Source organism: Pezoporus occidentalis, unplaced genomic scaffold, assembly GCF_034315485.1.
Source record: "Pezoporus occidentalis ecotype Australia unplaced genomic scaffold, CSIRO_AGI_Poc_V1 ctg3, whole genome shotgun sequence".
Lineage (NCBI taxonomy): Eukaryota > Metazoa > Chordata > Aves > Psittaciformes > Psittacidae > Pezoporus > Pezoporus occidentalis.
The window spans coordinates 16973473-17000863 of record NW_026914940.1 but is presented as its reverse complement, the minus strand read 5'-3'; the positions used below and the strand labels follow the sequence as shown (position 1 = coordinate 17000863).

The following is a 27391-nucleotide window of genomic DNA, read 5'->3' as shown; positions in this document are numbered from 1 at the left end:
CAAGCCAGCTATGATAAAACAGCTTTTTCAACCTGTGCAAATGAGCTGGAGTCTCAAAGGGCTTAACTTTTCTGGCAATTGGATTTGCAAAGACTGAAAGCCCAGGTGCTTTCGGGGGAGTGGAGAACAGTGAATGAATGGGGCTGTGACTACATGGAGAATGTGCTCTGGGGCTATGGCTCACCCACGCTCTGCTCTACTCACCCTTTCACAGGGGACCATGGAGAACATGTGCTGAGACCGAGTGCTGGGCAGAAGCAGCAGCGGACTGGTGAAGATGGAGAATGGCACAGGAGATGAGCAGAACCAAACTGGGCTGCCATCAAGCCAGGAGATCGTTACAGCTGAATACCAAGTGGTTACCATCCTCTTGGTCCTCCTTATCTGCGGACTGGGCATCGTGGGCAACATCATGGTGGTTCTGGTGGTCCTCAGAACCAAACACATGAGAACTCCCACTAACTGCTACCTGGTGAGTCTGGCTGTGGCAGATCTCATGGTGCTTGTGGCTGCAGGACTGCCCAATATCACAGAAAGCCTGTATAAATCTTGGGTGTATGGATATGTGGGGTGTCTCTGCATCACTTACCTCCAGTACCTAGGGATCAATGCTTCTTCTTTTTCCATCACTGCCTTCACCATTGAGAGATACATAGCCATCTGCCACCCAATCAAAGCTCAGTTCCTATGTACTTTTTCAAGAGCCAAAAAGATCATTATTTTTGTCTGGGCTTTCACCTCTGTATATTGTATGCTCTGGTTTTTCTTGCTAGACCTTAATACAGTAGTCTACAAAGACATTACTGTTGTGTCCTGTGGCTATAAAGTGTCTAGGAGCTATTACTCTCCTATCTACATGATGGACTTCGGCATATTTTATGTTTTGCCAATGGTATTGGCTGCTGTCCTCTATGGCCTGATTGCTAGAATACTGTTCCTGAACCCCATCCCTTCGGACCCAAAAGAGAACTCTAAGACATGGAAGAATGATGTTGCTCATGAAAGCAAGACTGTGAATTCCAGGATGACTAACAGGAATTTCAATAGCACTGTTGCTTCTCGAAGGCAGGTAGGAACAGTAGTTTGAAATGGCTTTCTGAGACCTAAACCCCACTTGTTTCAGAGATCACCAGTCTAAACCTGTGGGAGGGGGTGTATTGAGTATATGTATCTATTTATAAATATGTACATATTCTTCCTTTTTGCTAAATAGTCAAGATGAAATTCTGTGATACATATATACATACATAAAATACATATTTTTCCTGCCTATTCATTATTACCTGCTGCAAGAACTGAAAAACAAATACTATTTTATTTCTTATATCAATTAGGAAGTATCAATAAAGAATGAAGAATTTTTAACCATAGTTTCTTTTTATTAAGCCTGTTAGTAATCCTGACAAATATACAGAGTGACTCAAGTTATTTTTGAGATCTGGAGGCAAAAAACTAATCCTGGAGTTTAGGAGACTGGGGTGTTTGTCCCAGCTCAGGCACTGGATCACTCTGCAAACACAGTTAAGTGGTTACTTTTCCTGTGTGTAACTCTGCTGGTGAAAGTCTACTTAAGCAAGTCTGTATGTAAAACTGCCTTCTAAATGCGAAATATCTTTGTTATTCTGTGTCTCATAAAATAGCTTTCTGTATTGATGCCTCAAACCTGAGGCATAGGTTTGACTAGCTTCTTTTAATATTGTTAAATATGCATGCTGTAATGAGTAATTATACAAGTAGACTATAGTTAGTAGGCTAATTTATGGCTATTTGCAATAAATCAGACTGCCTCACAGTCACACAGTAGGCAGCAGGTAGCACTGTCAGGTGCAGTGCTGAGAAATGCAGGGCACATCGCTTCCCAGCAGGATCTCGGGAGCTGACTCCAGTGGGTCAGGCAGCTTGATGTGAGTGGTTTGGTTCACAGCCCTCAGCAGTCCATTTGCCACACGGGATGCTTCTACCTCCTTGCACTGTGCAGTTCCCTCCGGAAGCAAGGCTGAGCTGTGCACCCTTTCAAACCAGCTGAGTGCCCTCCTTCGGTGACAGGTTGAACTTTATATTCCTTATTATGTATGCATTGCTATGGTTTAATGAGAGAGACCATTTTCCCTTGTTACAGAGATGACACTCACCTCAAAACTTAACTGAGCTGCCTGCTAGAGCATGGAGCCCTCCCAGAGCACAACTATGCTTTGAAATGCATAACTGAAACGCGTGGGCTAGGTTATATTTAATTATGTGTCTCCAATTAAACTGTTAGCCAGAGTAGATGTGTTTAATCTTGTTTTTCTTTGTCCATTAATTAGTAGAAGAACAAGATAATCTGCTTTTCAAGTTCTCAATATCACTTTAGTATACATGCTTGATTACATATACGTGAAAAAAAAGATTTTTCACATTGAGCATTGCTGAATGTGGATACTGTTATATTATGAAACCTAAATGTGAGGATTGCAATGTGATACATTGCAATGTAGATTGCAATTGTGGACAACTGAGGATGCAATTGCCTTCTTTGAACTGTGCTTGCACTACAATGATGGAGTTGCATACGATGTCCAGCATATGATCTGTAGAAAAAGTTGCTGAAAATGTGGTGTACTCTTTCTAGTTCTGTGGCAGTTCTCATATTTACCCAAGAACATCCTACAGAATGAAATCTGTGCATGTTCCTGTGGTGGGATTGCTCTGGCTAGCATTCAAACATCCACCTAGCTGCATGCTCATTCTTCAACCCTATGAAAATGGGAAGGAGCAAGAAAGCTCATGGGTCAAGATAAGGAGAGGAAGATCAGTTATCAGTAGTTGTCATGAGCAATGCAGACTCAGCTTGGGGAAACTTAATTTATTGCCAATTTATTGCCCCTTGCTATAGGCACGAGTTATACTCAATTGCTTCCATGAGGCAACTGGCATCATAGGGCCAGGGAGTGTTGTGGTCAGGTTGCAGAGACTTGTCTCTGTCACTCTTTCCTTCTCACTCTTTACCTCTGTGGGTCTTCCATGGGCTGCAATCCCTTCAGGTGGTGCCAGCTTTGCCAAGGAGCGCCTCCTGTCTGACTTTGGTGCTCCCTCTCCTGTTTCTCATTCTTTTGTTCTCTTCCTGCCTCTGCAGCATTTTTGCCTTTTCATAAATATGTTTTCACAGAGGCACCACCAGCTTGGCTAATGGGCTCATCTGTATCCTGTGGTGGGTTTGCTGGAACTGGATGGAACCTGCTCAGGGAGGCCACCCATGCAACTTCCCAGCTCGGACATTGAAATTCAATACAGTCCCACTGAGTGATTATGGTTAATTATTATTATACTTAACCTACTAAGAACTCACATTTATATAATACACCAGAACACAACTGTAAGTTAGATAGGTTTCTTCAACTTTCATGAAGGTTTAACTTAGGGAATTTCATAACCACTTCTGAAGAGGATTAATCCAACATGGCACCATGTGAATTGGTTTCTCCATGTAAAAAAAGCTCTCTGCTCAGGGAGGAAGCAAATATAGAATAAAATAACCATTTCCTTACAACTATGGAGGACATCTACTTAAGATGGGGGAGGGGTGGGAAGCTCAGCAGTGAGATAAACAGAGTGGGAGGTGGCTATTGCTGAAGGAGAATAGATGAACCACATTCAGCTTCATTAGAACAGGTATTTTCAGTCTCTGATGTAAACAGACATAACACCAGCACTGAAAGGCAAAAAAAAATAGTTGTCAGGTGCTCAGAGGACTTTTGTTTTCAAAACAGAATGGCAATTTAGAGCATTCTATGACTTAGAAAGAAGGCTTGGGATATATTTTATAACGGTGAGTCAAGCCTATTTTAGCGTATTTTTGATGGGAGATGCCTAGGCATGAGTTCTGAATGAAGCTATAGCACATCTCCAATAAACAGAAATCAACTCTTCCAGGTATAAAGTGGTCGGTCCTCTACTTACTTATTCCATTCACTGCCTGCACCCTTCCACCCACAGGATTTAAATGTCACTGAACTAGTTCCAGGAAATATTTATTTCATTACAGTGTTTGGGAAGCTAAGAGGAACAAAATCTGTTTACTAAAGAATCAACGCCCCCATATCAAGAGCCACCAATGGACAAAGCCTTCAAAGTACTCTTCAGGCCCTGAAGTTTTTATTCAAAGCACTGCAAAACAAAACTGAACAGGGAAGACAAGCTAAGAAAAAAAAATGCAAAAACAAATTAAAAAAAAAAAAAAAAAACACACACCAAAACCTAAAAACCCCAAACAACCCAGGTATAAAAATCAGTCCTTTTTTTTTAAAAATGTTGAAAGAGAGGGAAAGGCACAAAGAAAGCTTTATTTTCTCATAAAATATTTCCATTTCCAACACATTTTTGCTTCACTGGACATCTGTTAATGCTGATATTGGACAACTACTGAAATTATAAAATATTTGTTTACACTGCAAACTACATCTCTACCAAGGAAAGAAGCACCAATAGATACCCATAGGATGTGCCAAACTCCATTCTTATATCCACTTCTGAAGAGCTACATCAGCGTGGCTCTTGCAATATTTTCTGTTTTACAGAGCTGTAGTGGATAGCAGGGTGTGATAGATGTATTAAAAGTTTAGGTTTACTAAGGAAACCCAAACAAACTAGTTTTATTGACAGCCAGGCACTCCTTTATACATGGGAGTACATTTCCAATTCACTTTATCATTTCCATCAGGCTCCTAGTGTCCCAGAAGGCACAGAAACCTGTTCATTCTGCCTCTTGTCAGAAACTAAATCCACTCTTTATGGAAAGCAATAAGAGTCATTTACTTCCTTTGCAGAGCTTTTCATCAGCCACTACAAGTCAGTAGGTCACACCTGACTTTGCCCTGAGGGAAGATCTCTGCCAGAATAAAGCAAGATACTGGTATGCTCCATCTTCAGAGGCATCAGTCTGTGCTCAAGACTCCATGCAATTAGGCCCTGAGGAATCTAACAGTGTTACAGTTTTTTGTAGTATTGAAACATGCAGTTAAACTTTCAAGTATGTGTTTAGTTTGTGACTAAAGAAAAATCTTAAACATCTATTAGCTCTGATGGAGCTGGTGATGACTGCGTTGGATGGGCTTTCATCTGTGCTTTGCATAGAAAATAACTTTGCTAGACTGAAGTTCATATATAGCACTGAGAAAACAATGATATAGTTCTGGTGTATAGATTCCCTCAAGTTGAACAGGAGGGAAGTTGAGAAAGTACAGTTTTCCAGCACCCTTCGGTTGAACCCAGGTCACAGTAGCTGAAACTTCAAAGCTCAAAGGAGGAAAGATCAATAAGATTAGAAGATGACATCATGACAAAGAGCCTCTCTTAAGGCAAGAGAGTTTAAAGTCCCATTTACATGCTTCAGAGACAAGGAAAGAACTTCAATGCTAAGATTTATTTAACAACTGTGCGATCATTTGTACAGATGATCACAGATCCCAAGGAAGTGAATTGATTTTTACTCACTCACCAGAAAATACAGACTGAATTCGGAGCAGTCCAACTAAAAATATAATTTGAACACGTAAGGAATCCTGGACTTCATGAAGCACTGGGAAACTCTAATTGTTGTCATGGAATTAGGGTAAAAACTACACGTAGTGGCAAGAAAGACTGAATATGACCCAAAGGATCATGAGCTAAGCAGGGACTTCCTCCCAGATTGCTCAGGACCTTAGATTAATGAAATTTCCCTCCAACACTTTGTTATGATTTCACAGAATCAGTGGGGCTGGCAGGCACCTCCGCAGATCATGCAGTCCAGCCCAACCCTACTGGTAATACAGAACTCAGTGGTGCTGTGGTAGACAGAAGACATCTGGCTTGCTAGCCTACTAGGTAGCTGTTCTTCTGCCACTTTAGTTTCTCCATTGCAGTTGCAAAGGCAAATGCAACAATTGGATATTTTATTTTTCAGGCATGCATATAATTACATTAGCCTACTAATTTGTGTCTTTGCTATTCCAAAATGGCCTCTTATTGGTACTTGCAAGCCATCCATATTGCTGTTTCCTGAAAACACATTCACTGACTGTATCCTAATCAAAATGAATAGCAATTGAGCAAACATTAACTGCAGTTACAGGCATTTATGGCACATAAATGGTAATGTGTGTTCATAAATTTGATCTGAAAAAAAACCACAAGTGCCTGTATCAAAGGTTTGGCCAGATTATCCATAATCAAAAATTGCAGACAAACCAAATTCAATATAATCAACTCATTGCCTCTATGAAGCAGCAGTTCATATTTAACTTACATTCACATACATTATAGCTTCAACTTAACATGTGCCTGAAATAATTCTTTAGTCTTTACTCACAGTCTTCCTTTCAGTATCTTTACATCATAAAGTACCATAAATATAAAAAATAAATTTCTACACTTCTTTTTCTTTTCTTTTTAATAAACAGCACCACCCTTATAGCAGCTATGAGCCCAAACATTGTCTAGCTAATGTGCTCATGGAATCACAATCTGAGCTATGTGCTTCCTTTTCTCTTTGCTTCCTTTTCTCTTTCCCATATGCTACTCCCCTGTCCAGTTCGCCAAATCAGATCCTGGTTCCGGCTGTGTTGAACTCTCCCATATTTCCATTTTATCCCACCTAGTTCAGTCAACATATCCCAAATATTTTTCTTGTCCATCCATAATATGAACCCTGAATTAAATATTTGCAGGTAGATTTCATACTTTCTCCAAAGGAATTCCTAGTTTCCTCAGGCATCAAGGACTGTGAAAAATAAATACAGCCTTAGACAGCAAACCTGTTTGCTTATACTTGAGATGGGATCCATCTCATTTAACATTCACAGAATCACAAAAATCACAGAATCACAGAAGGACTGAGGTTGGAAGGGACCACCGGGAGTCATCTAGTCCAACCTCTCCACTCAAGCAGGGTCACCTAGGGCATATTTATTGCTCAGGATTGTGTCCAAACAGCTCTTTATCTCCAGTGAAGGAGACTCCACAACCTCTTTGGGATCCTATTCCAGTGCTCAGTTACCCTCACAGTAAAGAAGTTCTTCCTCATGTTCAGGTGGAACTTCTTGTGTTTTAGTTTATGCACATTGCCTCTTGTCCTATCACCTGGCACCATCAAGAAGAATCTGGCCTACCCTCTTAACACCCTCCCTTCAGATAATTATGCACATTGATCAGATCCTCCCTGAGCCTCCTCTAGGCTGAACAGGTCCAGCTCCCTCAACCTTTCCTCATATGAGAGATGCTTCAGACCCTTAATCATTCCAGTAGCCCTTGACTGGAGTTGCTTCAGAAGCTCCATGTCTCTGCTGCACTGGGGAGCCCAGAACTGGACACAAGTCCAGGTGAGGCCTCACCAGGGCTGAGCAGAGAGGGAGGATTACATTATGTATATCTCACAAAGTTAGTTGCTTATCCAATCAAATTATCTAAGACCTCTCCGCAGTAGATTAAAACAGGTAGGTTACCCTCTAGAGAAAGTCCTCTCTTAGACACTGAGGCAGTACAGGATTACCTGCCCTTCATAGAAACCCCTCTGGTCTCTCACAGTAGAGCAAGCACAGATTCCAGCTTGCAATGCAACATAAGTTTTGTATGGCTTACATGGAATACTCAATCATATCACTTGGTTTCACTTGCAATGATATTATATACAGACCATAACCTTTTATTTATTTAATCTTCCTTATTGTACAACTTCTTTTGGATTGCAAAATCACAGACTGGCAATTGCAATATCTCTGCATTGCAATGAACACCACCAAGAACAAGAATAATAAGAACAATACTATTACATGGCTTTAAAACACCAGAGTGACTCTATAGCACACTAAACCAGTAAGTATGACTATTACTCTTAACTATCAATCTAAGAAAGATTAGTATTCAAAAGAGAAGGAAGCAACTAGTGAACTGTTAGTACCATGGATGAAAAAGTCTTGTAAAAGCATTTTCCTAGAATGACAAGGTTTTGGAGCAGGAAGGAAACACAGAATACTAGTTCAGATGCAAAATATTAGAAATATGTTTAGACAAAAAAAAAATTTAAATGTTTTTCAGAATGTCCTGAGAAACCAAAAGACAGGGCTTGAAAAATGGTTGTGTGCAGGCAGGAAGACATTCAATTTCAAGCACTTCCTAGTATTCCAAGTACACTTGAAATATGGATTAATATGGATTTGTTCAACGCCTTTTAATCATGCTTAACTGGAATGTATTTATGAGTGATTTTAGTGGAGCTGACTGTCTCCTTGCAAGCAATTGAAACTCATGATTATCAACATCTATCCTTTCTGCAAGCAATGAAATTATAACCTATACAACCAGAATGTATGCTGTGGTTACAGGAGTTGCTGTTTCATTGAATTGTAACTTCACATACCCAGTAAGAAGGACTAAAGTGAAGGTAAAAAGTTCTTTAGTCTGTCAATAGGCAACAACAGTTTTATGTCAAGAAGAAAGGGAAACAGTAAAACACATCACGGTCAAAAGAAGCAGTTGTAGCTCACCAAAACCAGTGCAAATGATTTTAAGTTCATGCACACAAAGTTAGCCAAGTCATCTCATGACTTTGATGAGGCTGTGCCACTGTACTATCCCACTGTCACATCTCACTGTACTTTCTACCTTGTTTATTAATATCTTTCAGATTTCCTTTAATGTAGAGACTAGGAAATACCATATATATTAGAATTAAGAATTAAACTATATATAAAAGAAAAAGTCCTTTTACAGTGATGGGTATTTTCTCTATATTTTTATTATTTCTTGTTCACTACATTTCAGCTATCCTGGGTACCCCCAAAGGCTGGCTTTTTTTTTTCTTTATTCAAATCAAATTCACACAATAGGTCAAAGTTCTCATAATGATAAAATATTATTGATTTTTTTTTTTTCCTGGCAATGTAAACCTTAAATGACATTTCAGAGTAAATATCAAATATTGAAGATCTAATTAAATATTGAGGACTTGAGGAATAGAAATAGATCTAATTTTTATTTGCATTATTTTTGGCTTTTGGAAATATTTTTAGGGTGGCTGTTAAAGCAGATATTCTAAACAGGTTTTAGGTTCAGTTACTCTACAGACAATACTAGTCTGCAGAAGGAGATCTAATGTGATTGAAACAAATGGCTTTAGACCCCTTTTTTTTCCATTTGAATTAATACCTCCTTCCAGCTTGAGAAGTTGCAAAGTCCAAGGTCTACAACAATTAGTTTATTGGAATGTCACCTGGAAAGAGTTATTTAACTAGAACTAGGAAGAATTTGGAACCAGGTATTTTTGTCCTTGTTACTGTAGAAAGCCTTTCTTCATCAAACATTGATGAGGAATTTCCAGCTGGAGAGCCTGTCTATAGTTTTACGTTGGCTCTAGAGATGTAGGAATGCACATGTTCCTTCCAAGATGAGTTCTAACCCACCCCTCTTCTGTCTTCCTATGTGTTCCCCCAGGTTACCAAGATGTTGGCTGTGGTTGTGATCCTATTTGCATTTCTATGGATGCCCTACCGCACACTGGTTGTGGTCAATTCTTTTCTCTCCAGCCCCTTCCAAGAAAACTGGTTCCTGCTATTTTGCAGAATCTGTATCTATTTAAATAGTGCCATCAATCCCGTAATTTACAACCTCATGTCCCAGAAATTCAGAGCAGCCTTCAGGAAACTCTGCAACTACCAGCAGAAACGGGAAAAGAAACTGGACAATTACAATGTGGCCCTAAATTATAATGTCGTCAAAGAGTCTGATCACTTCAGCACTGAACTAGAAGATATTACTGTCACCAATACCTATCTGTCCTCTGCAAAACTGTCCCTTGGCAACACGTGTTTATCATCTGAGGTAACAGCTCATGTATTTTAATGTTTCGTGTAGAATTCTTATGAACCAGGATGACGAGAAGCATGCAGGTTAAGCTTTACTCCCTGATGAACACAGGGCAGCAGTGGAGTATCAGAGCAGTGCTTGGGCATGGTGTCTCATGCACATGTCTGGCAGGAGGGTGGGCATTGGTGTCTGAGCTCAGCGACTCCTCCTTGTGTGCTCTGGCTGCCCACAGGAAGGCAACAGGGAGTTTTCTTGTGCCTCACACCCTGGCTCCTGCTTGGGGTTAAATAGCCCAGTGCCATCATGCAGCTGGTGCTAAGAGAAGACATAGACCTCCTCCACACCAGCACTCTGGTCTTGAGAATGATGAAAGTCACATCCACCTCCATGCTACCTGCCCCATCCCTGTGTGCAGCACATCTCTCTAACCCAGCTCTCTTCTATGTGATCCTAGAATCATAGAATAGTTAGGGCTGGAAAGGAACTTAAGATCATGTAGTTACAACCCCCCCTGCCATGGGCAAGGACACCTCACACCAAACCATGTCACCCAAGGCTCTTTTTACACAATACTACTTAAATGCTTGTACACCTGTACACCTTAGCTCTTACCATACAAAATATCCACAGAAAGGCTTAGCTTTTCATTTCCTTTTGCACATGATATGAAAATGAAAAATATTTCTTTCTCAGTTTTTTTCCCTCCTTATTTTCAGGCCTGAGGCCCACCTTTGGATGCTGTGTTCCCACCAAGCTGTATGAAATGTAAAGCCATTTCTGGTCACACAATTGCAGGAGTTACCATATATCTCTACACACCTGTCTGTGTCCTAGAAGGAAAAGCTGCATCCTGGGGAGCAAAAAGAATATACTACTGAGTCTAACTGAATGGAGTACTTAACAGAGTTTTAAGCAGATGAGTTGGCTACAGTAGAATACCTAAGTCCTTCATCTCATGTATCAGCCAAAGAGTGGTCTGCGTTCCCAGAAACAGCAAGGCTGCCCAGGACATCTCCTCAGATGCAGAGCAGGGTAACAGATGATGCTCCTCATGAGGTTGAGAGGCAAGGAGAGGAGCTGCCCTTCTGTGTGCCTGCATCTGGAACTGCCCATCCCACACCAGCCAGAGCCATTGCCAACTGCAGTGATCATCTGTGTTTGACTCCCCCATCCCACGGCAGTGCAAATCTAATTGATAGCATCATAACACACTTCAATGAGCAGACATCTGATGAAAAAGAGTACAAATTTTTGTCTTTTTTTTTTTTTTTTTTACTTTGAACTGCATGAAATAGAAAGATCCTTCAATGAACTAATTTGCAGCAGGGAATAAGCAAAAAACTCAGTAAGAAGCTTTAAAAAAATCTTCAGTTTTTGGCAATCTGGACTTTTTACAAGGGCATGTAAGGGTAGGACAAGGGGGAAATACTTTTAAATTGAAAGAAAGTAGATTTAGATTAGACATCAGGAAAAAATTCTTTGCTATGAGTGTGGCGAGACACTGGAACAGGTTTCCCAGAGAAGCTGTGGCTGTGCCATACCCTGGCAGTGTTCAAGGCCAGACTGGATGGGACTTTGATCAACCTGGTCTAGTGGAAGGTGTCCCTGTCCATGGCAGAGGGGTTGTAACTGGATGATTTTTAAGGGCCCTTCCAACCCAAACCATTCTGTGATTTTATTATTCTATAATTATATGTATACGTACCACATTTAATGTAAATTTCAGCTAATACAGAAGCCTGTTGGAACATGACAGGTACTTAAGATTATTGGACAAACTTTCACTAGTTAATATTATCTTGGTTCAATAATAGTTGTGCGTCAGACTGCTACAGGGGGTTTACAAATTTTGTATAGATAATGTCTGAGGAAAAGAGGAAAATTCAGTGAAAAATGACTTTTTTCACTTTTGGGCTCAAAAATTACCAATTAAAGTACTTCATGACATAAAAGGCATTATCAGAAGAGAAGTCACAATGGCTTCTCACTTGCCAGTAGAGCTGATGGAATGCTCTTCCCTCAAGCAGCCTGGGACCACAATCTCCCCACTGTAGGTGCAGTCAAAACATACCATATGGCTTTGCTCTAGACCAGCTCATGGTCTTGCTAGAACTTCAATTACTCATTCCTGTGCAGCAGTAACAGAAACTCTGGAAGATGCCTGCATATTCTTGTTTGTTATGAACATTTTGCACAGCTTTTTTACATGACATTTAAAAAGCTGTAAACTCCTAAATGTTCCAGTAAAATAACCAAAAAACAACTATCTGGTGTGGATGTAAGGGATAACCTCACTAGCATTGTAAGGCTTTTCCATCCAGTTTTCCTTTGCATATACAACTGCTTCCCCAATTCAAAACACTTTCATGTCCATGTTTGCAGAATTAAAGAGAACTGAAAATATTGATAGGCCTCACATTTAGATTTCAATGTGAATCCTTGACTGCTGCATCCAAAAGCCCCTATTTAATGCCGTCTGGATGGCAAGGGAGAAGTGAAGAGCCTGTATCCTGCTCCATCTGCATCCCTGCTTTAACTTCTGTTTTAAACTTGCAGAGCTTCACAGGTGCTTTCTAGCTCGGCTGAATGATGGCAGGGCATTGAAGGGATCAACAGCAGGAGGTTTTCAACCAGCAATACAGATGTGACAAACTTCCTCCAGAAAGGACTTTCTATCATCTTTTATTTCCATCAGCACTTGCCTTTTCATTTTGGCGAGCAGAGGGAGCAAGACCACAGGGGTATTGTCCTTTTTGAGACTTTTACCTGAAATTATGGGGGGAGAAAGAACACCTCACATGTGGGCATTCATCAGGGGCAGGCTGTACCCTGGAGCCTATCCCAGGAAGCACAGGAGCTGGCAGAGCTTTGGCTGGAGCAGAGCCAGCAGCTGAACCCATGTAGGCTGTGTTGCAATGTTTTGTATACCCTCTGCATTTGGGGCTCTTTTTACTTTGTTTACTAGGGGCTGAGGCTTGCCAGCTTTTCTGCCTGAGCAGCACAGGCCACCAGACACATGCATGGGGTCTGTTTCTGTGCAGATGCTCCATCACCATGGCATCTGAACACGCACACATCTGCAAGGGGGGTCCAGACTCTGTGCTGCTTTTGAATAAAAATAAAATGGCAGAGTAAGCCACATGGAAGCCAAGCGGGCAAAGCTGACCAGTGTTCAAGAGTCAGAAGAATATGATGTTGTTCTAGAGTTAGAATTTATAGCAATTCTATCTCATACATAGAATACCACTGCAGGGACATACACTTTGAACAAACCTTTCCTTAATAGAGCCTGAAGTGAAATTACAGAGTTCTACAGCATTTTACTGCTCACGCTTAAGCTAGATTGCCATTGTAAGGAGAAGTCAAGGAGAGGTACCACAACCTGTGTAATGTTTCCTCCAAAGCAACTGTCAAAGTAAAATGAAATTATCTGGGAAATCTTACACAGGCATTTCCATCTACCTAGCCAAGAGACATATTCAAAGTAAAAGGTTCCTCTATCTGCCTGAGCAAAGCCTTTGTCCACAGTCAGCCAGCACCTCTCGCAGCTGATCAAAGTGGTATCTGGGTTGGTACTGGAGGAGGAGCATACAGATGTAGCTCCTGGTGGAACTAGCATGTGGAAATCCTTTCACTCTTCAAATGCTGTTGTCAGTTAGACATCTATCCAGTGCTTTCAGACCAGGCTCTACCTCCCAGACCTTTCTAAAGGAGTGGCACAACTGGGTCCTTTTCTTCACGCTTCAAAAGTGTGAGGAGACCTCCAGGACAAGCAGCAGGCAAAGACAATGCATGCCACGGAAACCTGCCTGCACTATTAAGAACACAACCGGCTGGGTGAAGAACTGAGCCAAGTATTCACATAATAACAGCAAAACAAACTTACACTTTTATCTTGGTCCTTTTCAGAATACAGACTGAAATTATAGACTGACACTATCAGACATAAATTCTCTCCTTTATCTGCTTTTTGCTTAAAAAGTAATTTTCTGCTTTCTCAGCCTCTGTCTCCATAGTCCTTTTTTTCCCCTGTTCTCAGGTGAGGTATGTAAGCCCATATTCTTCATGAAATTTCATCAAGGGCTAAAATCCGTGTAGCTGATTGTGCATGCACCATCACTTAGAATAAAAATGAAAGGTATTATTTCATTGTGATATTTATGTGCTCTAACAAAAATGATTGAAATGAAAATTGTGTGCACCAATGCAATATCTAAAATTGCAGATTCAAGTTAGAGTGTGATTTTAATTAAAAATGTGCTGTGAATATATCTTTATAGCTAACATTCATGAAATCTATGTTAATTTTGTACAGATTCATACAGCTAACACTATGAAACTTTGTTAGATATCTTGTTAATGTGATTTTAGATCTATTTCTGTGCTTGCCCTTCTGTTTGTAACAGCAACCAACCTTTTTTCTTGTGCCTGGATGTTGTAGATTAGATTTCAGGGCATGTATTTATTAAAAAAAAAAAGGGTGATTTTAAGTTTATTAGTAATAATATAAAACTTTTTTTTTTGCTAGAAGTGAAAGTGACTGGATGTCAGTTACTGACTGCAGTAATCTATTTATCTCTCTATGCTTATTTTGTGGATAACAAGTGCCTGTGCAACATTTAGGTTGAAAGAATTATCTGATAGGCAGCAATACTGAAATTTGTGGGTATATCTTCATTTAATGGCTTTGATGTAAGAGACTGCATTCTTTTTGCATTTTTATATGCAACATTCTCCAGCATGTAACAAAAGAGATGCTGGTGTAGCATATGGTTTCTGGAGCTACACTGATTCCCGTGTGAAATACTGAGATGCTGGAACTTTTAAGCGTTAGTAAATCATGGAGATAGATAAGAAAGGTTATTTAGAAGTGTATTTAAACCACACTTTTGTTCAAGTTCGTTCATGATTTCTTTGAGGGCAAAGTTAAAGATATACCAAAGCAGCTCCAATGTAATGTGAAGGGGTTTATGATGCTCCCACGGGAGTGGCACAAGTCAAATGGTAAAGCTCACACTAGCTTCCCTCAAAACCAGTTATCCAATACAACAGAGTGAAGGGCTGATCCTACTTCAGGAGCTGCCGCCTTTGCTCCTCCAGTACACAGTGAACACTCAGATCAATGTTTTGGCCTTTGGAAGCAGACAAATACTTCTTGGTTACTCTTTCAAAAGCTATTCTAAAAAAAAAAAAAAATAAAAAAACTACAGATCTGATCATTGTCACTATGAAAAAAAAAATATTTCAAGAATGTGCAAAGTTAAATTGTTTTTTCAACAGTGCTGCAAATGCTTATTTATTTCTCCACTATTGTTTGAATTCTACTGTGTACAGTTTTAGTTGTTGCAAAATGCAGTGAAATTTCAAAGTGATCTTTCAGTACTTTGTTATCTCTTCTTCAGAATTGTTTCTTTGCTGTTTTGTTCTTTTCAATAAGGGATTATTTTCTCCTGATTCTTTCATTACTACTGTGATACAGGAATACAGGCATGAAATTGGTTCAAAGTGATTAGGACTCCAGAGTTCCTTAATATGGGAGCTGAATGCTGGAAATTTGAATTCACCAAAGAGCAGCTGGTTTAGAAGAAATTTCTTTTGGTCCTACTCAGAGTAATTCTGACTTCATTTTGTCACTGCATGTGGTTTATAAATTTGTCTATTAATATGATTGTGAAATTGTTCAGAGAAATGTATTGCTCATAAATGTAATTCTTCTAAAAATGAAGAACAATTTTTGTTCAAAAGAAGCATTTTGTAACCCTTTGATGCATGCCACTCTGGAGATTCATGTGATGGAATTTTGTTGCTACTGTAAATAAACGTTGGCAGGATAATCATACTGAAACTTTGATTTTTCAACAACCACTTGAATACATACCTTTTGCCTTCCTGTCCCTGGCAATGGGCAGATACTGCAACAACATCCTTTGTCATCTGTAAGGGAATGAACATTCCAAAAAACCATCTTTGTTTCCTGAAGGAAGAGCAGTTTGACAGTAGTCTAGCAGTTGTAGTGCTTAAACAGGAGAGGATTCACATGAATCTACTACAAGGATTACTTAAGCATTTTGCATTGGACAGCATTAAACAAACACAAAATGAAACTCGAATTAAAAAAAAAAAAAAAAAGGAAAAAACCTTGGGCAGAGACTAGAATTCACTTTGGTCTTTGGGCCCTACAATCAGCTTACTTGGTTCCCCTACTCAATGGGTACTGCCTTGCTTTTCTCATGATGTCAGCCACTTGTGCTTGGACTCAGCCCCAAGTAAAGGAGTGGAAGCACTTGGTCTGCTCTGATTTTCCTGCAGGTAGTGCATAGGAAACTCACTCTCCAGGGCAGCAGGATATACACAAAGGCTGAATTCCCCAGAGGCCAGACTAAAGCCAAGTGTATGTCTCTCATTTAGTGAGTAAATGCTCTATCACTAGTACTAAAGACAGGTGGCTCATTCTCACATCAGATCTTGCTGACATTTGTGGATCCCAGGTAGTAGGTTTCTTAAACTTTTCACTCAGTACCCAACCCAAGTTGTCTGCATGGGGATGACTAACTGCATATATTAGTACAGGCTGACCTGCCAGAGATGATGCAGAGATGAGGCACTGTGGATCCTGGTGAACAAGTTGACCATGGAGCAGCAACGAGACGTTGCAGCAAAGAAGGCCACTGATCTCCTGGGATACACTAGACTGTGGCCAGTAGGTAAAGAAAGATGATCCTTCTCTGTTCAGCACTGGTGAGACAAATGTGGGGTGCTGTGCCCAGTGCTGGGCTCCTCAGTATGAGAGAGACATGGACATACTGAGGTGAATCCAGTGAAGGTCCACAGAGATGAAGGAGCTGGAGCATCTGACACATGAGGAGAGGCTGAGAGAGCTGAGGTTATTCAACCTGAAGAACACGAGGCTCAGAGGGATATTACTAGCGTATAAAAACATCTAATGGGAGAGAAGGTGAATTGCTGAGGTGAGTAGCTTGAGAGAGGACGCCTTCAACACCGGAGCGGGGGGCAGATCAGCGTCCAGGAGCCTCAACTCCGAGCGCCAAGAGCCACCGAGGGAGCCTCAAGTCCTCGACAGGACCTGCCCAGGAGCCGGCAGCTCAGCTGACGCCAGCAGCTGACTCACAGGGGGCGGAGCCAGGAGCAGCGGCACCAGCCCTGAGTGGGTAAAAACCTGCCCCAGGGAGCGCGAGCGACCAGGGGCAGTGCGGGACGGTGAGCACTCGCCTTACGACCAGAGCCCGGTCTGGGAGCTCTGCTCTGGCTGCCCCAGTGGTGGCCGCGTAGGCACCCAGACAGAGCCGATGAGAGGGGAGGCTGCAGTGCAGAGCTCGGGGTGTAGAGAGGAGAGTGCCTGCACTGGTCTGGTGAGGGGAGGGTGCACAATGGGCAGGGCTGCACTCGGTGCTCCCTGGTGGAGGTCCTCCTGCAGCAGGGGCTGAGCTGCGGGATGCTGTTAATAGGCTGCAAGATGTCAGGGAAGCTGAGAGGAAGCATCACCGCTTGGCGTCAGGCCCAAACTGTGCAGGGGCCTCGAGCGTCCCCTGTATCTCATGGAGGAAAGAGGGAGGCCGTTAACCTGGGAAGCTGGGAATTAGTGACAAAAAAAAACAAGAAAAAAAAAAAAAAGAAGAGGAGGACAATTAAAAGCAAGGGGCTTCTTCCTAAATCTGTTGTCCCCACCCAGAACCGCTTTGCTGTCCTGCTGGGGGCTAATGAGGAAACGCACTCACACCATGAACAGCCGGCTGATGCACTGGTAAAGAAGATCTCTACTGGTGCTGCCAGGAAAAAGCAGCGGAGCGTAGTAGTAGGGGACTCTACTTTGAGAGGCACTCGTTTGTTGGCCTGACCCAGTCTCAAGGGAGGAGTGTTGCCTACCAGGGGCACAGATCAGGGATGTTGCTGCTCTAGTAAGTCCCACAGACTACTACCCACTTCTAGTGATCCATGTGGGTGCTAGGGATATAGACAGCAGTAGCCTGGGGAACATAAAGAAGGACTACAGAGCCTTGGGAGAGGTGGTTAGGGGCTCTGGAGCTCAGATAGTCTTTCCATCAATTCTCCAGGATACAGGGGAGGACCCTGAAAAGGCTAGGAGGATTGGCCAGGTTAATAAATGGTTAGAAGGATGGTGCCATAATCAGGGGTTTGGGTGTCTTGAACATGGGACCCAAGTTTGTAGGCCAGGTCTAGTGGGGGCTGGTGGAGCTGGTATGATGAAGAAGGGAAAGAGCAGTTTTGGTAGGAGGCTTGCCAGACTGGTCAAGGGGGCTTTAAACTAGATGTGTTAGGGGAGGGGGGCATCATTCCATCCCAACACACCCAGTCAGTTGCCAGCACCTATAATAAATGCTTGGAGCAATGTAAATATATTCCAGCCGCTCCAGCCAATGAGCCGGCTTCAGTTGGAGCTCGGCTCAGATGCCTCTGTACAAATGCCCGTAGCATGGGGAACAAACAAGAGGAATTAGAGATGTGTGCACGTCTACGGGACTATGATATAATAGGCATCACAGAAACATGGTGGGATGGCTCCTATGACTGGAGTGTTGGAATGGAAGGTTACAGGCTCTTTAGAAAGGACAGGCCTGGCAGGCGGGGAAGGGGAGTTGCCCTTTATGTTAGGGATAGGCTGGAGAGTATGGAACTTTGTCTGGGGACAGGTGAGCAGTCAACAGAGAGTTTGTGGGTGAGGGTTAAAGGGAGAACAGTGATGGGAGACATTACTGTGGGGATCTGTTACAGACCGACTGATCAAGAGGAATCTGTGGATGAAGTGCTCTATAGACAGATAGGAACAGCCTCACACTCACAGGCCCTTGTTTTCATGGGTGACTTCAACCACCCTGACATCTGTTGGAAGGACGGTACAGCCCAGCACAAGCAATCCAGGAGGTTCCTTGATTGTGTGGAAGACAACTTTCTTCTGCAAGTAATAGAGGAGCCGACAAGGAGAGGTGCCATGCTTGACCTCGTGCTCACCAACAGGGAAGGGCTGACTGCAAATGTGATGCCCCAGGGCAGCCTTGGTTGCAGCGATCATGAGATGGTCGAATTGGAGATCCTCAGGACAGTGAGAAGAGCGTGCAGCAAGCTCACTGCCCTGGATTTCAAGAGAGCAGACTTTGGCCTCTTCAGGAACCTGCTTAGGAAGGTTCCATGGGATATAGCCCTAGCGGGCAGGGGGGCCCAAGACTCTTGGTTGATATTCAAGGATCACCTACTAGAAGCTCAGGAGTGTTGCATCCCAAATAGAAGGAAATGCATCAGGAGGGCCAGGAGACCTCCTTGGGTGGATAAGTTGGTGCTGAGGAAACTTCAAGGAAAAAAGAGGCTTATAAAAGGTGGAATCAAATCTCAGGACAGGTGGCCTGGTAAGAATACAGGGATGTTGTCCGGGAAGCTAGGGACCAGGTTAAGAAAGCTAAGGCCCAGTTAGAATTAAACTTGGCTAGGGATGTTAAAGATAACAGGAAGGGTTTCTCTAGGTACACTGCAAATAAAAGACAGACTAGGGACAATGTGGGCCCTTTCCAGAAGCTATTGGGAGAACTGGGTACCCTGGATTTGGAGAAGACTGAGGTTCTGAATGACTTCTTTGCCTCAGTCTTCACTGGCAAATGCTCTGACCACACCACCCAAGTCTTCTAAGCAGACACAGGGACTGTGAGAATGAAGACCTTGGGCCCACTGTAGGAGAGGATCTGGTTCGAGACAGTCTTAAGAACCTCAACATGCACAACTCCATGGGACCTCATGAAATCCATCCACGGGTCCTGAAGGAGCTGGCAAATGAAGTTGCTAAGCCACTGTCCATCATATTTGAAAAATCATGGCAGTCAGGTGATGTTCCTGACAACTGAAAAAAGGGAAATATAACCCCCATTTTCAAGAAGGGGAAAATGGATGACCCAGGGAACTGCAGACCAGTCAGTCTCACCTCTGTGCCTGACAAAATCTTGGAGCACATTCTCCTGGAAGGCATGCTAAAGCATATGTAAAACAACAAGGTGCTTGGTGACAGCCAGCATGGCTTCACTAAGGGGAAATCCTGCCTGACCAATTTGGTGGCCTTCTATGATGGGGCTACGGAACTGATGGACAGGGGTAGAGCAGTTGATGTCATCTACCTGGACTTGTGCAAAGCATTCGACACTGTCCCATATGACAGCCTAGTCTCTAAATTGGAGAGACATCAATTTGATAGGTGGACCACTCAGTAGATAAAGAACTGGCTGGATGGCCGCATGCAAAGAGTTGTGGTCAATGGCTCAATGTCCAGCTGGAGACCAGTAACGAGGGGTGTCCCTCAGGGATGGGTGTTGGGATCGGTCTTGCTCAACGTCTTTGTTGCTGACATGGACAGTGGGATTGAGTGCGCCCTCAGCAAGTTTGCTGATGACACCAAGCTGTGTGGTTCAGTTGATACGCTGGAGGGAAGGAATGCCATCCAGAGGGACCTTGACACTCTTGTGAGGTGAGCTGATGCCAACCTCATGAAGTTTAACCATGACAAGTGCAAGGTCCTACACCTGGGTCAGAGCAATCCCAGGCACAGCTACAGGTTGGGCAAAGATGATATTCAGAGCAGCCCTGCTGAGAAGGACTTGGGCATGTCGGTTGATGAGAATATGAACATGAGCTGGCAGTGTGTGCTCGCAGCCCAGAAAGCCAACCGTACCCTGGGCTGCATCAAAAGGTACACGACCAGCAGGTCAAAGGAGGTGATCCTGCCCCTCTACTCTGCTCTCGTCAGTCTTCACCTGGAGTATTGTGTGCAGTTCTGGTGTCCTCAACATAAAAAGGACATGGAAGTGTTGGAACAAGTCCAGAGGAAGGCCATGAGGATGATGAGGGGACTGGAGCACCTTCCATATGAAGACAGGCTGAGGAAGTTGGGGCTGTTCAGCCTGGAGAAGAGAAGGTTGCATGGAGGCCTCATAGCAGCCTTCCAGTATCTGAAGGGGGCCTATAGGGATGCTGGGGAGGGACTCTTCATTAGGGGCTGTAGTGATAGGACAAGGGGTAATGGGTTAAAACTTAAACAGGGGAAGTTTAGATTGGATATAAGGAAGAAGTTCTTTACTGTGAGGGTGCTGAGGCGCTGGAATGGGTTGCCCAGGGAAGTTGTGAATGCTCCATCCCTGGCAGTGTTCAAGGCCAGGTTGGACAGAGCCTTGGGTGACTTGGTTTGGTGTGAGGTGTCCCTGCCCATGGCAGGGGGTTTGGAACTAGATGATCTTGAGGTCCTATCCAACCCTAACTATTCTATGATTCTATTCTATAAGGTAAATGCGGGCTCTTCTCAGTGGTGCTCAGTAACAGGTCAAGAGAAATGGGCACAAACTGAAATAAAGCAAATTCCACTTAAACATTGGTTAAAAACCCTTTTACTGTGAGGGTGGTCAAACACAGGAGCAGATTTCCCAGACCAATTAGCAAGTCAAGTTTAATTTCCCCTCTACAAACCTCACTCCCAGAGCTTTCCCTAACAGCTCTAGATTGCATCAGCTGAGGGTTTATTTGCTCCCATTCAGGTGAACTTCTTTATTTGGTGACGATGCATGATTGTGCTATTCCTCAGTAGTATATTGGATTTTGCTTTCTTTTATTGCAAATGCACAAGGTAATTTTTCAAATTATTTTGAGAGTTCTTGAGAAGTTTAGTACACATGCACTTTACTAATGATTTGATTAATAGAGCTTAACAGTGAGGAAAAAGGCATTTGGTACGTTTTGTTAATATTGAATGCAAAATGATTTATGCTACTTCAGAACATACAAGTTCCCTTTTATTGCCACTTTTGCACATAAATCTATGAAATGTTTTTTCTGAGAGCTGCTTCAGTTTTATTTCAGTAGTAGATGTTAAGACAATTTTGAGTAAGGGGTAAATACCACAATATTTGACATCATGGTTTGGTTTTGTATGCTTTTGTTTCAAGAGGACATGTTTACATGGCTCTGAGACTTCTATGGAGATGTTGTCCTCTGGGTAGGGAAATGACACCTGAGAGGGGATCTTCCCCCATGCTAAAAACCAAGTACTTGGAAAGAAGAACTAGGGAAGCACTGTCTGACTGTAGCACACTGTTTTGCCAGTGTGCCATGTTGAAGCATACAGGCCTGATGACACACACACTCCTGCCAGGCTGTGGCTGCTGAGGTTCACGGTAGTGAAGCTATTACCACTTTCACAGAAGTGAGGAGGCTGAAAGCACCAGCGCTGAAGTCTCTCAGACCAGTGGTGTTGATGCCAAATCTTCTGAAATAGAAAGCACTGCTACTGGGAATTATTAGCGTTTGTCAGATAATTTCTTTTCAAATCTGCAGTTATTGCGCTTATTTGCATGAACATGGGGGGGGGGGGTGGGGGGGGTGGGTTGTTTGAGCTCTCAGTTTAAAGCTAGCATCCAAGAAAGAACAAGAAACTGACTGCCCGCACTGTTTTATAACGGCTGGATAAATCTCCTGAGGGATAATCAGATAGATCTTAACAGGCTGATGACAGCTAGCCAGCTGGATTTTGTCATGGCTTAATAAAAGCATATGAAGTAGAGCAATAGACCTCTGTAGAAAGAATAAATAATAATAATTTTAAAAAATATTAAAAACCAACCAATAAACAAAAAAAAAAAACAAACCCAAACCAAATAAACATGATAGCTCTAAGAAAAGGGATGTGCTTACAGAAGCTGCCTGCTGGCCTATGCAAGTATTATTCATGTTATGAATCCAATCTGAAGAATAAATGTTGGTATGAGTTTCTCAAATAACAACTCTGACTAAATATGGCAACTCTTGCATTGGTGTTATTTCAGGAAATAAAAGCTTAAAATTAAAATATTTAAACACAAATGTAAGATATCTCTTTTTTAGGATTAAAGAAATCGAAGAGGTCATTTAGGTTGTTATTCTTGCTTGTATTCATACACACATGTATATATATTTATACAGACATACATATGTGTGTGTATCTACTACAGCTTAATATGAAACCATATCTTCCTCTCAAATAAGTCTACTGCTTTATTACTGGATGCCTGTGGACATGTAATTACCATGGTAAAACCCAAGGATTTTGACATGTTTTTTTTGATTGGGAAATGAAGAACAAATCCTTCTCAATCCTGTGAGAAGACCAGAGGGAAAGAGCAAGAGTAGATTTAATTTCCAGACACACCCTTCGTTATTCAGTAGAAAAATCAATTCATTTAGACATTCAGTATAAAGTAAATTCAATATGCCTTTTTTTTCTGTTAGGAATGAACTGTCAAAAATATCAGAATGACATTAGATATAAAGAAGGAGAAGATACAGAAGATAAAGACACAGTCTCACTACTGGTAGAAATGTAACAATTTCTCTGATGTAAAAGGAAACAGAGCATCAAAGTCTTTACATTTATGGCATGTTTCTCTAATAATGATAGCTGTTAATAAGGATTTAATAACTTACCACACAAATAGACACCAGAATGAACAGAGAATGGTTAGTTAAAGTCATAAAGGAAGAGTTTGAGCAAATTCTGTTGTGAAGTGTAATAATGACACAAAAAACAACTTTTTCATTTATAGTTTATTTAGGGGTTTCTTTTATGAACTACCTACATTCAAAATTTAAACTGTTTTTATTGACCTGATGTGCAGTCATATCTTCTTTCTTTATGAGAGGAAGACAATTTCTAGGTAGGCATCCAGTAAAATTAGGGGTTAATAATTCATAGCAAAATTTGATTAAAACTGAAATTGTGATAAGTAGTTCAATTTAGTGAATTTCTGTTGCACTGAACTAGAAGGAGACAAAAGCCCTGTAGAAATTAATCCTTTTGAAAATTCAGTTATTACTTGCAAAATTTAACATCAGATGATAACATAAAATTAGTAGGATAGTTAAATGCATGGACTTTGGAGCCTATTCCCCTTTGACCACTGATCGATCAAAGCCACCAATAGCTATTGATGCTTCAAACTAAGTTGTCCATGGTGGTCATCACCTGGTGACAGCACAGACATGCCAGCATGTCCTGGTCTCAGTTGAGGGTGCTGGGCTACTGATAAGGAGGAGGAACTCAGCTATGTGGGGCAGGACACTGGCCCCATATGGGGTCCTGAGGATCTTTTACAGACACATGGGGCCCCAAGTCTTAGCCTATACCTTGATGAGTTTCCCTCCTTAAATGCATGTACTTACACTCACCATTGGATGCTGTTTCCAAAAGCAATACTGTGATACGACACTCTACAGAAACGCACTAGGACAGCACTAACCTACACAGATTAAACCTGCTGATGGAGAGTTCCTCTTCTGTACAGAACTGAGTCTTCCCCTGCCCAGAGAGCTCTAGGGCTTGAACTGCTATTTGGAGTCTCTCAGTGCTTGATTTCAGTGGGGAATAATTAAGGGAAAGCAAAGCTGTATCTGTGCTGACAGATATGTACTCTGAGTGCATGGTATTCCACCAGACAGTGAGGTATTCCTGCTCTATACACATTTTGGATCCAGATCAAGATGACGCTGATTTATATTTGAAATACTGTGAAGCACATTTGGAAGGCAATTATGGGAAGATTGATAATTTCTTGAAGGGCGACTATGCTGTGTTTGAGCAGACACTGTCATTCAGGAGGACAATGAGCAGAAATTACAAAGGGTCAGTGAGTTATTCAGCACATAAGATGCATGCCTAGAAATGAAAAGGGGAAAGATGGCTCTGCTGTGCAGAAGCCTCTTCAAAAATTGACTCTTTATAATGTAAACATTACATTTTTTAAGGTAATACTGGAACCTACACTGTTTACACAGAAGAACAATTAAAAGAGCAAGCAGCACTGCAAGGGCATACAATGGACAGATGGCAATGTCTCTAAGGCAGTAAGAATGGGTTAGACTAGTTTTTAGATGTAATGTTTAGTTGCACATCAAAGAAACTTCAAAATCTGTTGCTGTTACACTGAAATAGAATGCAACAAGATGCTTGAAGTAGGCTATCATGTCTGTTGTAGTAAAAAATACAAGGGAGCATGGAGTGAGCTCAGATAATAAGATTGCATTTTTCTAAATTGCAAACTCCAGTACAATTTCCCCAGTGATCTGACATTCGGTAGTGTCAGACTGAAGTTAAAAGGGCACTTCTTATTTTGACTTCTCAAATGAAATATTTTGGTGTTAAGGAAAACTGTTCTGCAAGTGATAATTTCATGTAGTGAATGATAGTGGGTAAGCAGCAGCTCAGCATGGGCACTGTTGTGCTGCCATTGACACCATTATGCAGTTGTACAGTCCCTGGAGCATGCCTGCAGTCCCCTATGGCAAGTAGCATGTTTGCAGGGAAAGGGTAGGAGTCAGCCTGGGCTGGCAATATTCCCAGTAGGAACTTTGGGTGTTGCCACCCTGTTTGTGAGGGTAAGAGAATTTACACAGTATGGACATAGACCATGCAGTGCCTGTCAGGTCTGAAGCTGGCAAGCAGATGATGGTCTAGTTTGAGTGCTAGACAGGAACAGCCACTCTACCTCACAGGAACTAAATAACTTTACTATCTTCTATTTATGACTCCTCTTGGCCAAAGGTAGTAATTCATCTTTCTATCCAATCTCCACAATGAAATTAAACTCATAGCAGTCCTCTGACTGTAGTCTGATCCTTCACATACAGATCTAAAACTGGACTTGTGTAATAGAAAGATGGTCTGTTTTCTTGAATGATAATACATGGACTAATAAAAGATACTACTTCTCCCTAGAAAATGTTATTCTGCTATTATAAAGAAGAGGAAAATACTATATGCAGATTTATATTTTTCAGAAAACAAGTGTTTTAATATTGTTTGCAGATTGTGCTGTTCACCAGAAGCTAATAAAAAGACAAGACAAACAAGCAGTACAATACAAAGGAAGAAGACCAACTGAACGTGGTTAAAAAAACACTATAGAAGGGGGAAATGCCATGTAATTGTCCCAGTAACTAATTACAGTTTTGAAAGTGCTTTTTCTAAAAGTTTCCCAGTTTGTACTGAAGTGCTATTAGAATTCTTCCTTCCACCAAATTCATCAAACACAAGCATATGCTTGGTGACCTCTTGTGCTTAACAGCTTTGCAGAGCAGCACTGGCTAATGAATTAGAACTTTCTCTTTAAATAAGGAAGTGTACATACATACTCTCATTTCACTGAGACAAATCCCCTTCCCTTTGCACCCCATAGGTCAAGCTCACAACTCCTCCAGTTCCTGCCTCTGGCACAAAATCCTACCACTGGTGTCCTGTTTTCTGCCGAGGAGCCCACAGCACAACCCCACCCTAACCATGCACATCAGCTCCCAAGGCTGTAATCCCTCACTGCAGGGAGGGCATCACCACCACCTATATGGAGACAGCACCTGTGTCTAGAATGTTCCTCTCCCTCCCGTTGCCCCATGCCAGGTGCCATGGGGATAGAAGAGGAGATGAAAGAGGAGTCATGATGTTAGCAGGAATGGTAGCACCATTCATCAGATGCCTAAAAGCAAACAACAGATAAACTCTGTCTTTTGTTAAAACGTAAGGTAAAATCTGGAATAGGGAGCTATTTATTGCTCTTACCCCAGTAGTAAGACATCACAGACTTTTGAAGCCTGGTGGGATGTTAGTCCTAAACACTAGTCTTATTCTGGAGATAACTATCACAGTAAGAGAAGACATTAGGATGAATTCCCTCTTCCCACTTAATGAAAGCTGTCTGAAGTCACACCTTTCTGATTATGGTTTTAGCAAAAAAGCTGAACTTCTGTCAGTTTTCAGGAATCTAATCTCTAAGACTGTGCCAGAAGCAGCAAGTCAACATGAATGAATTAGATACACAGTGGGGAATAAAAGACTGAATGGAAAAATATCTCAAATGGGAAATTCAGTTAATTCCTTCTATTTCAGTACTCAAAAGACATTCTTTGAAGTGATATCCCTCAGTAAACCCCAGTGAAAAGACTGGATATGTAGGAGACCTGTCCCAGCAAGGCTGCTAAGTGCAGATTTATGTTTAATTCGTGTACATTGATATCCATGAGAGAAATGAACAACAGGTAATCTCTGATCTCTGCAGCAGGGATTCATTCTCCAGACTTCTGAGTAAAGATGGTTTTTCTTTAGTCCCTCGTCAGAAAGATTTTAATTTTTATTTCTTTCCCTTCCCTTTCTCCCCTGAGGATGGTGTCTAATGCACCCCTTCCCGTTTGCTCTAGGCCATTTATTATCCCATAACACAAGCTGCTCCTCATCTTGACTGCACTTAGTGCCACAGCACAGGCAGAGCAAGGCTGAGGCTGTGCCTGTGGTGAAGGCAGACAACACATTTATAACCGACACGTAGGCAGCTTCTGAATCCACCCTCGACCCCAAACTGGAGCTGCTGGCACCAGGAGGGCTGCAGTGACCTGGCTGCCTATGTCCCTGTGCCCCACACTACAGGGTAGGGTCCTCCTCCAAGGCATTGCCACAGGTCTCCGGGGTGGAGGAAGTCCTGTCTGTGCCGTGATACTACAGAAATCAGCTGCTCAGGGGACTTTCCTGGTGTCAGATGGAGCAGTTGTA

At 42.0% G+C, this 27391-nt stretch overlaps 1 protein-coding gene across 1 annotated transcript; it reads left to right on the top strand.

Moving 5' to 3' along the window:
- The first annotated feature begins 31 nt into the window (after nucleotides 1-31).
- TRHR (thyrotropin releasing hormone receptor) lies at nucleotides 32-9855 on the top strand. The gene is made up of 2 exons (XM_062627373.1): nucleotides 32-1069; nucleotides 9448-9855. The coding sequence occupies exons 1-2, from the start codon at nucleotides 278-280 to the stop codon at nucleotides 9853-9855; spliced, it is 1200 nt and encodes a 399-aa protein (XP_062483357.1). The 5' UTR covers nucleotides 32-277.
- Nucleotides 9856-27391: the final 17536 nt, after the last annotated feature.

Bases quoted from the DNA above. Each gene is read 5' to 3' on its own strand.
- TRHR (XM_062627373.1), top strand. From the start codon at position 278: ATGGAGAATGGCACAGGAGATGAGCAGAACCAAACTGGGCTGCCATCA. The intron at 1,070-9,447 runs GTAGGAACAGTA...GTGTTCCCCCAG, and splicing joins CTGTTGCTTCTCGAAGGCAG to GTTACCAAGATGTTGGCTGT.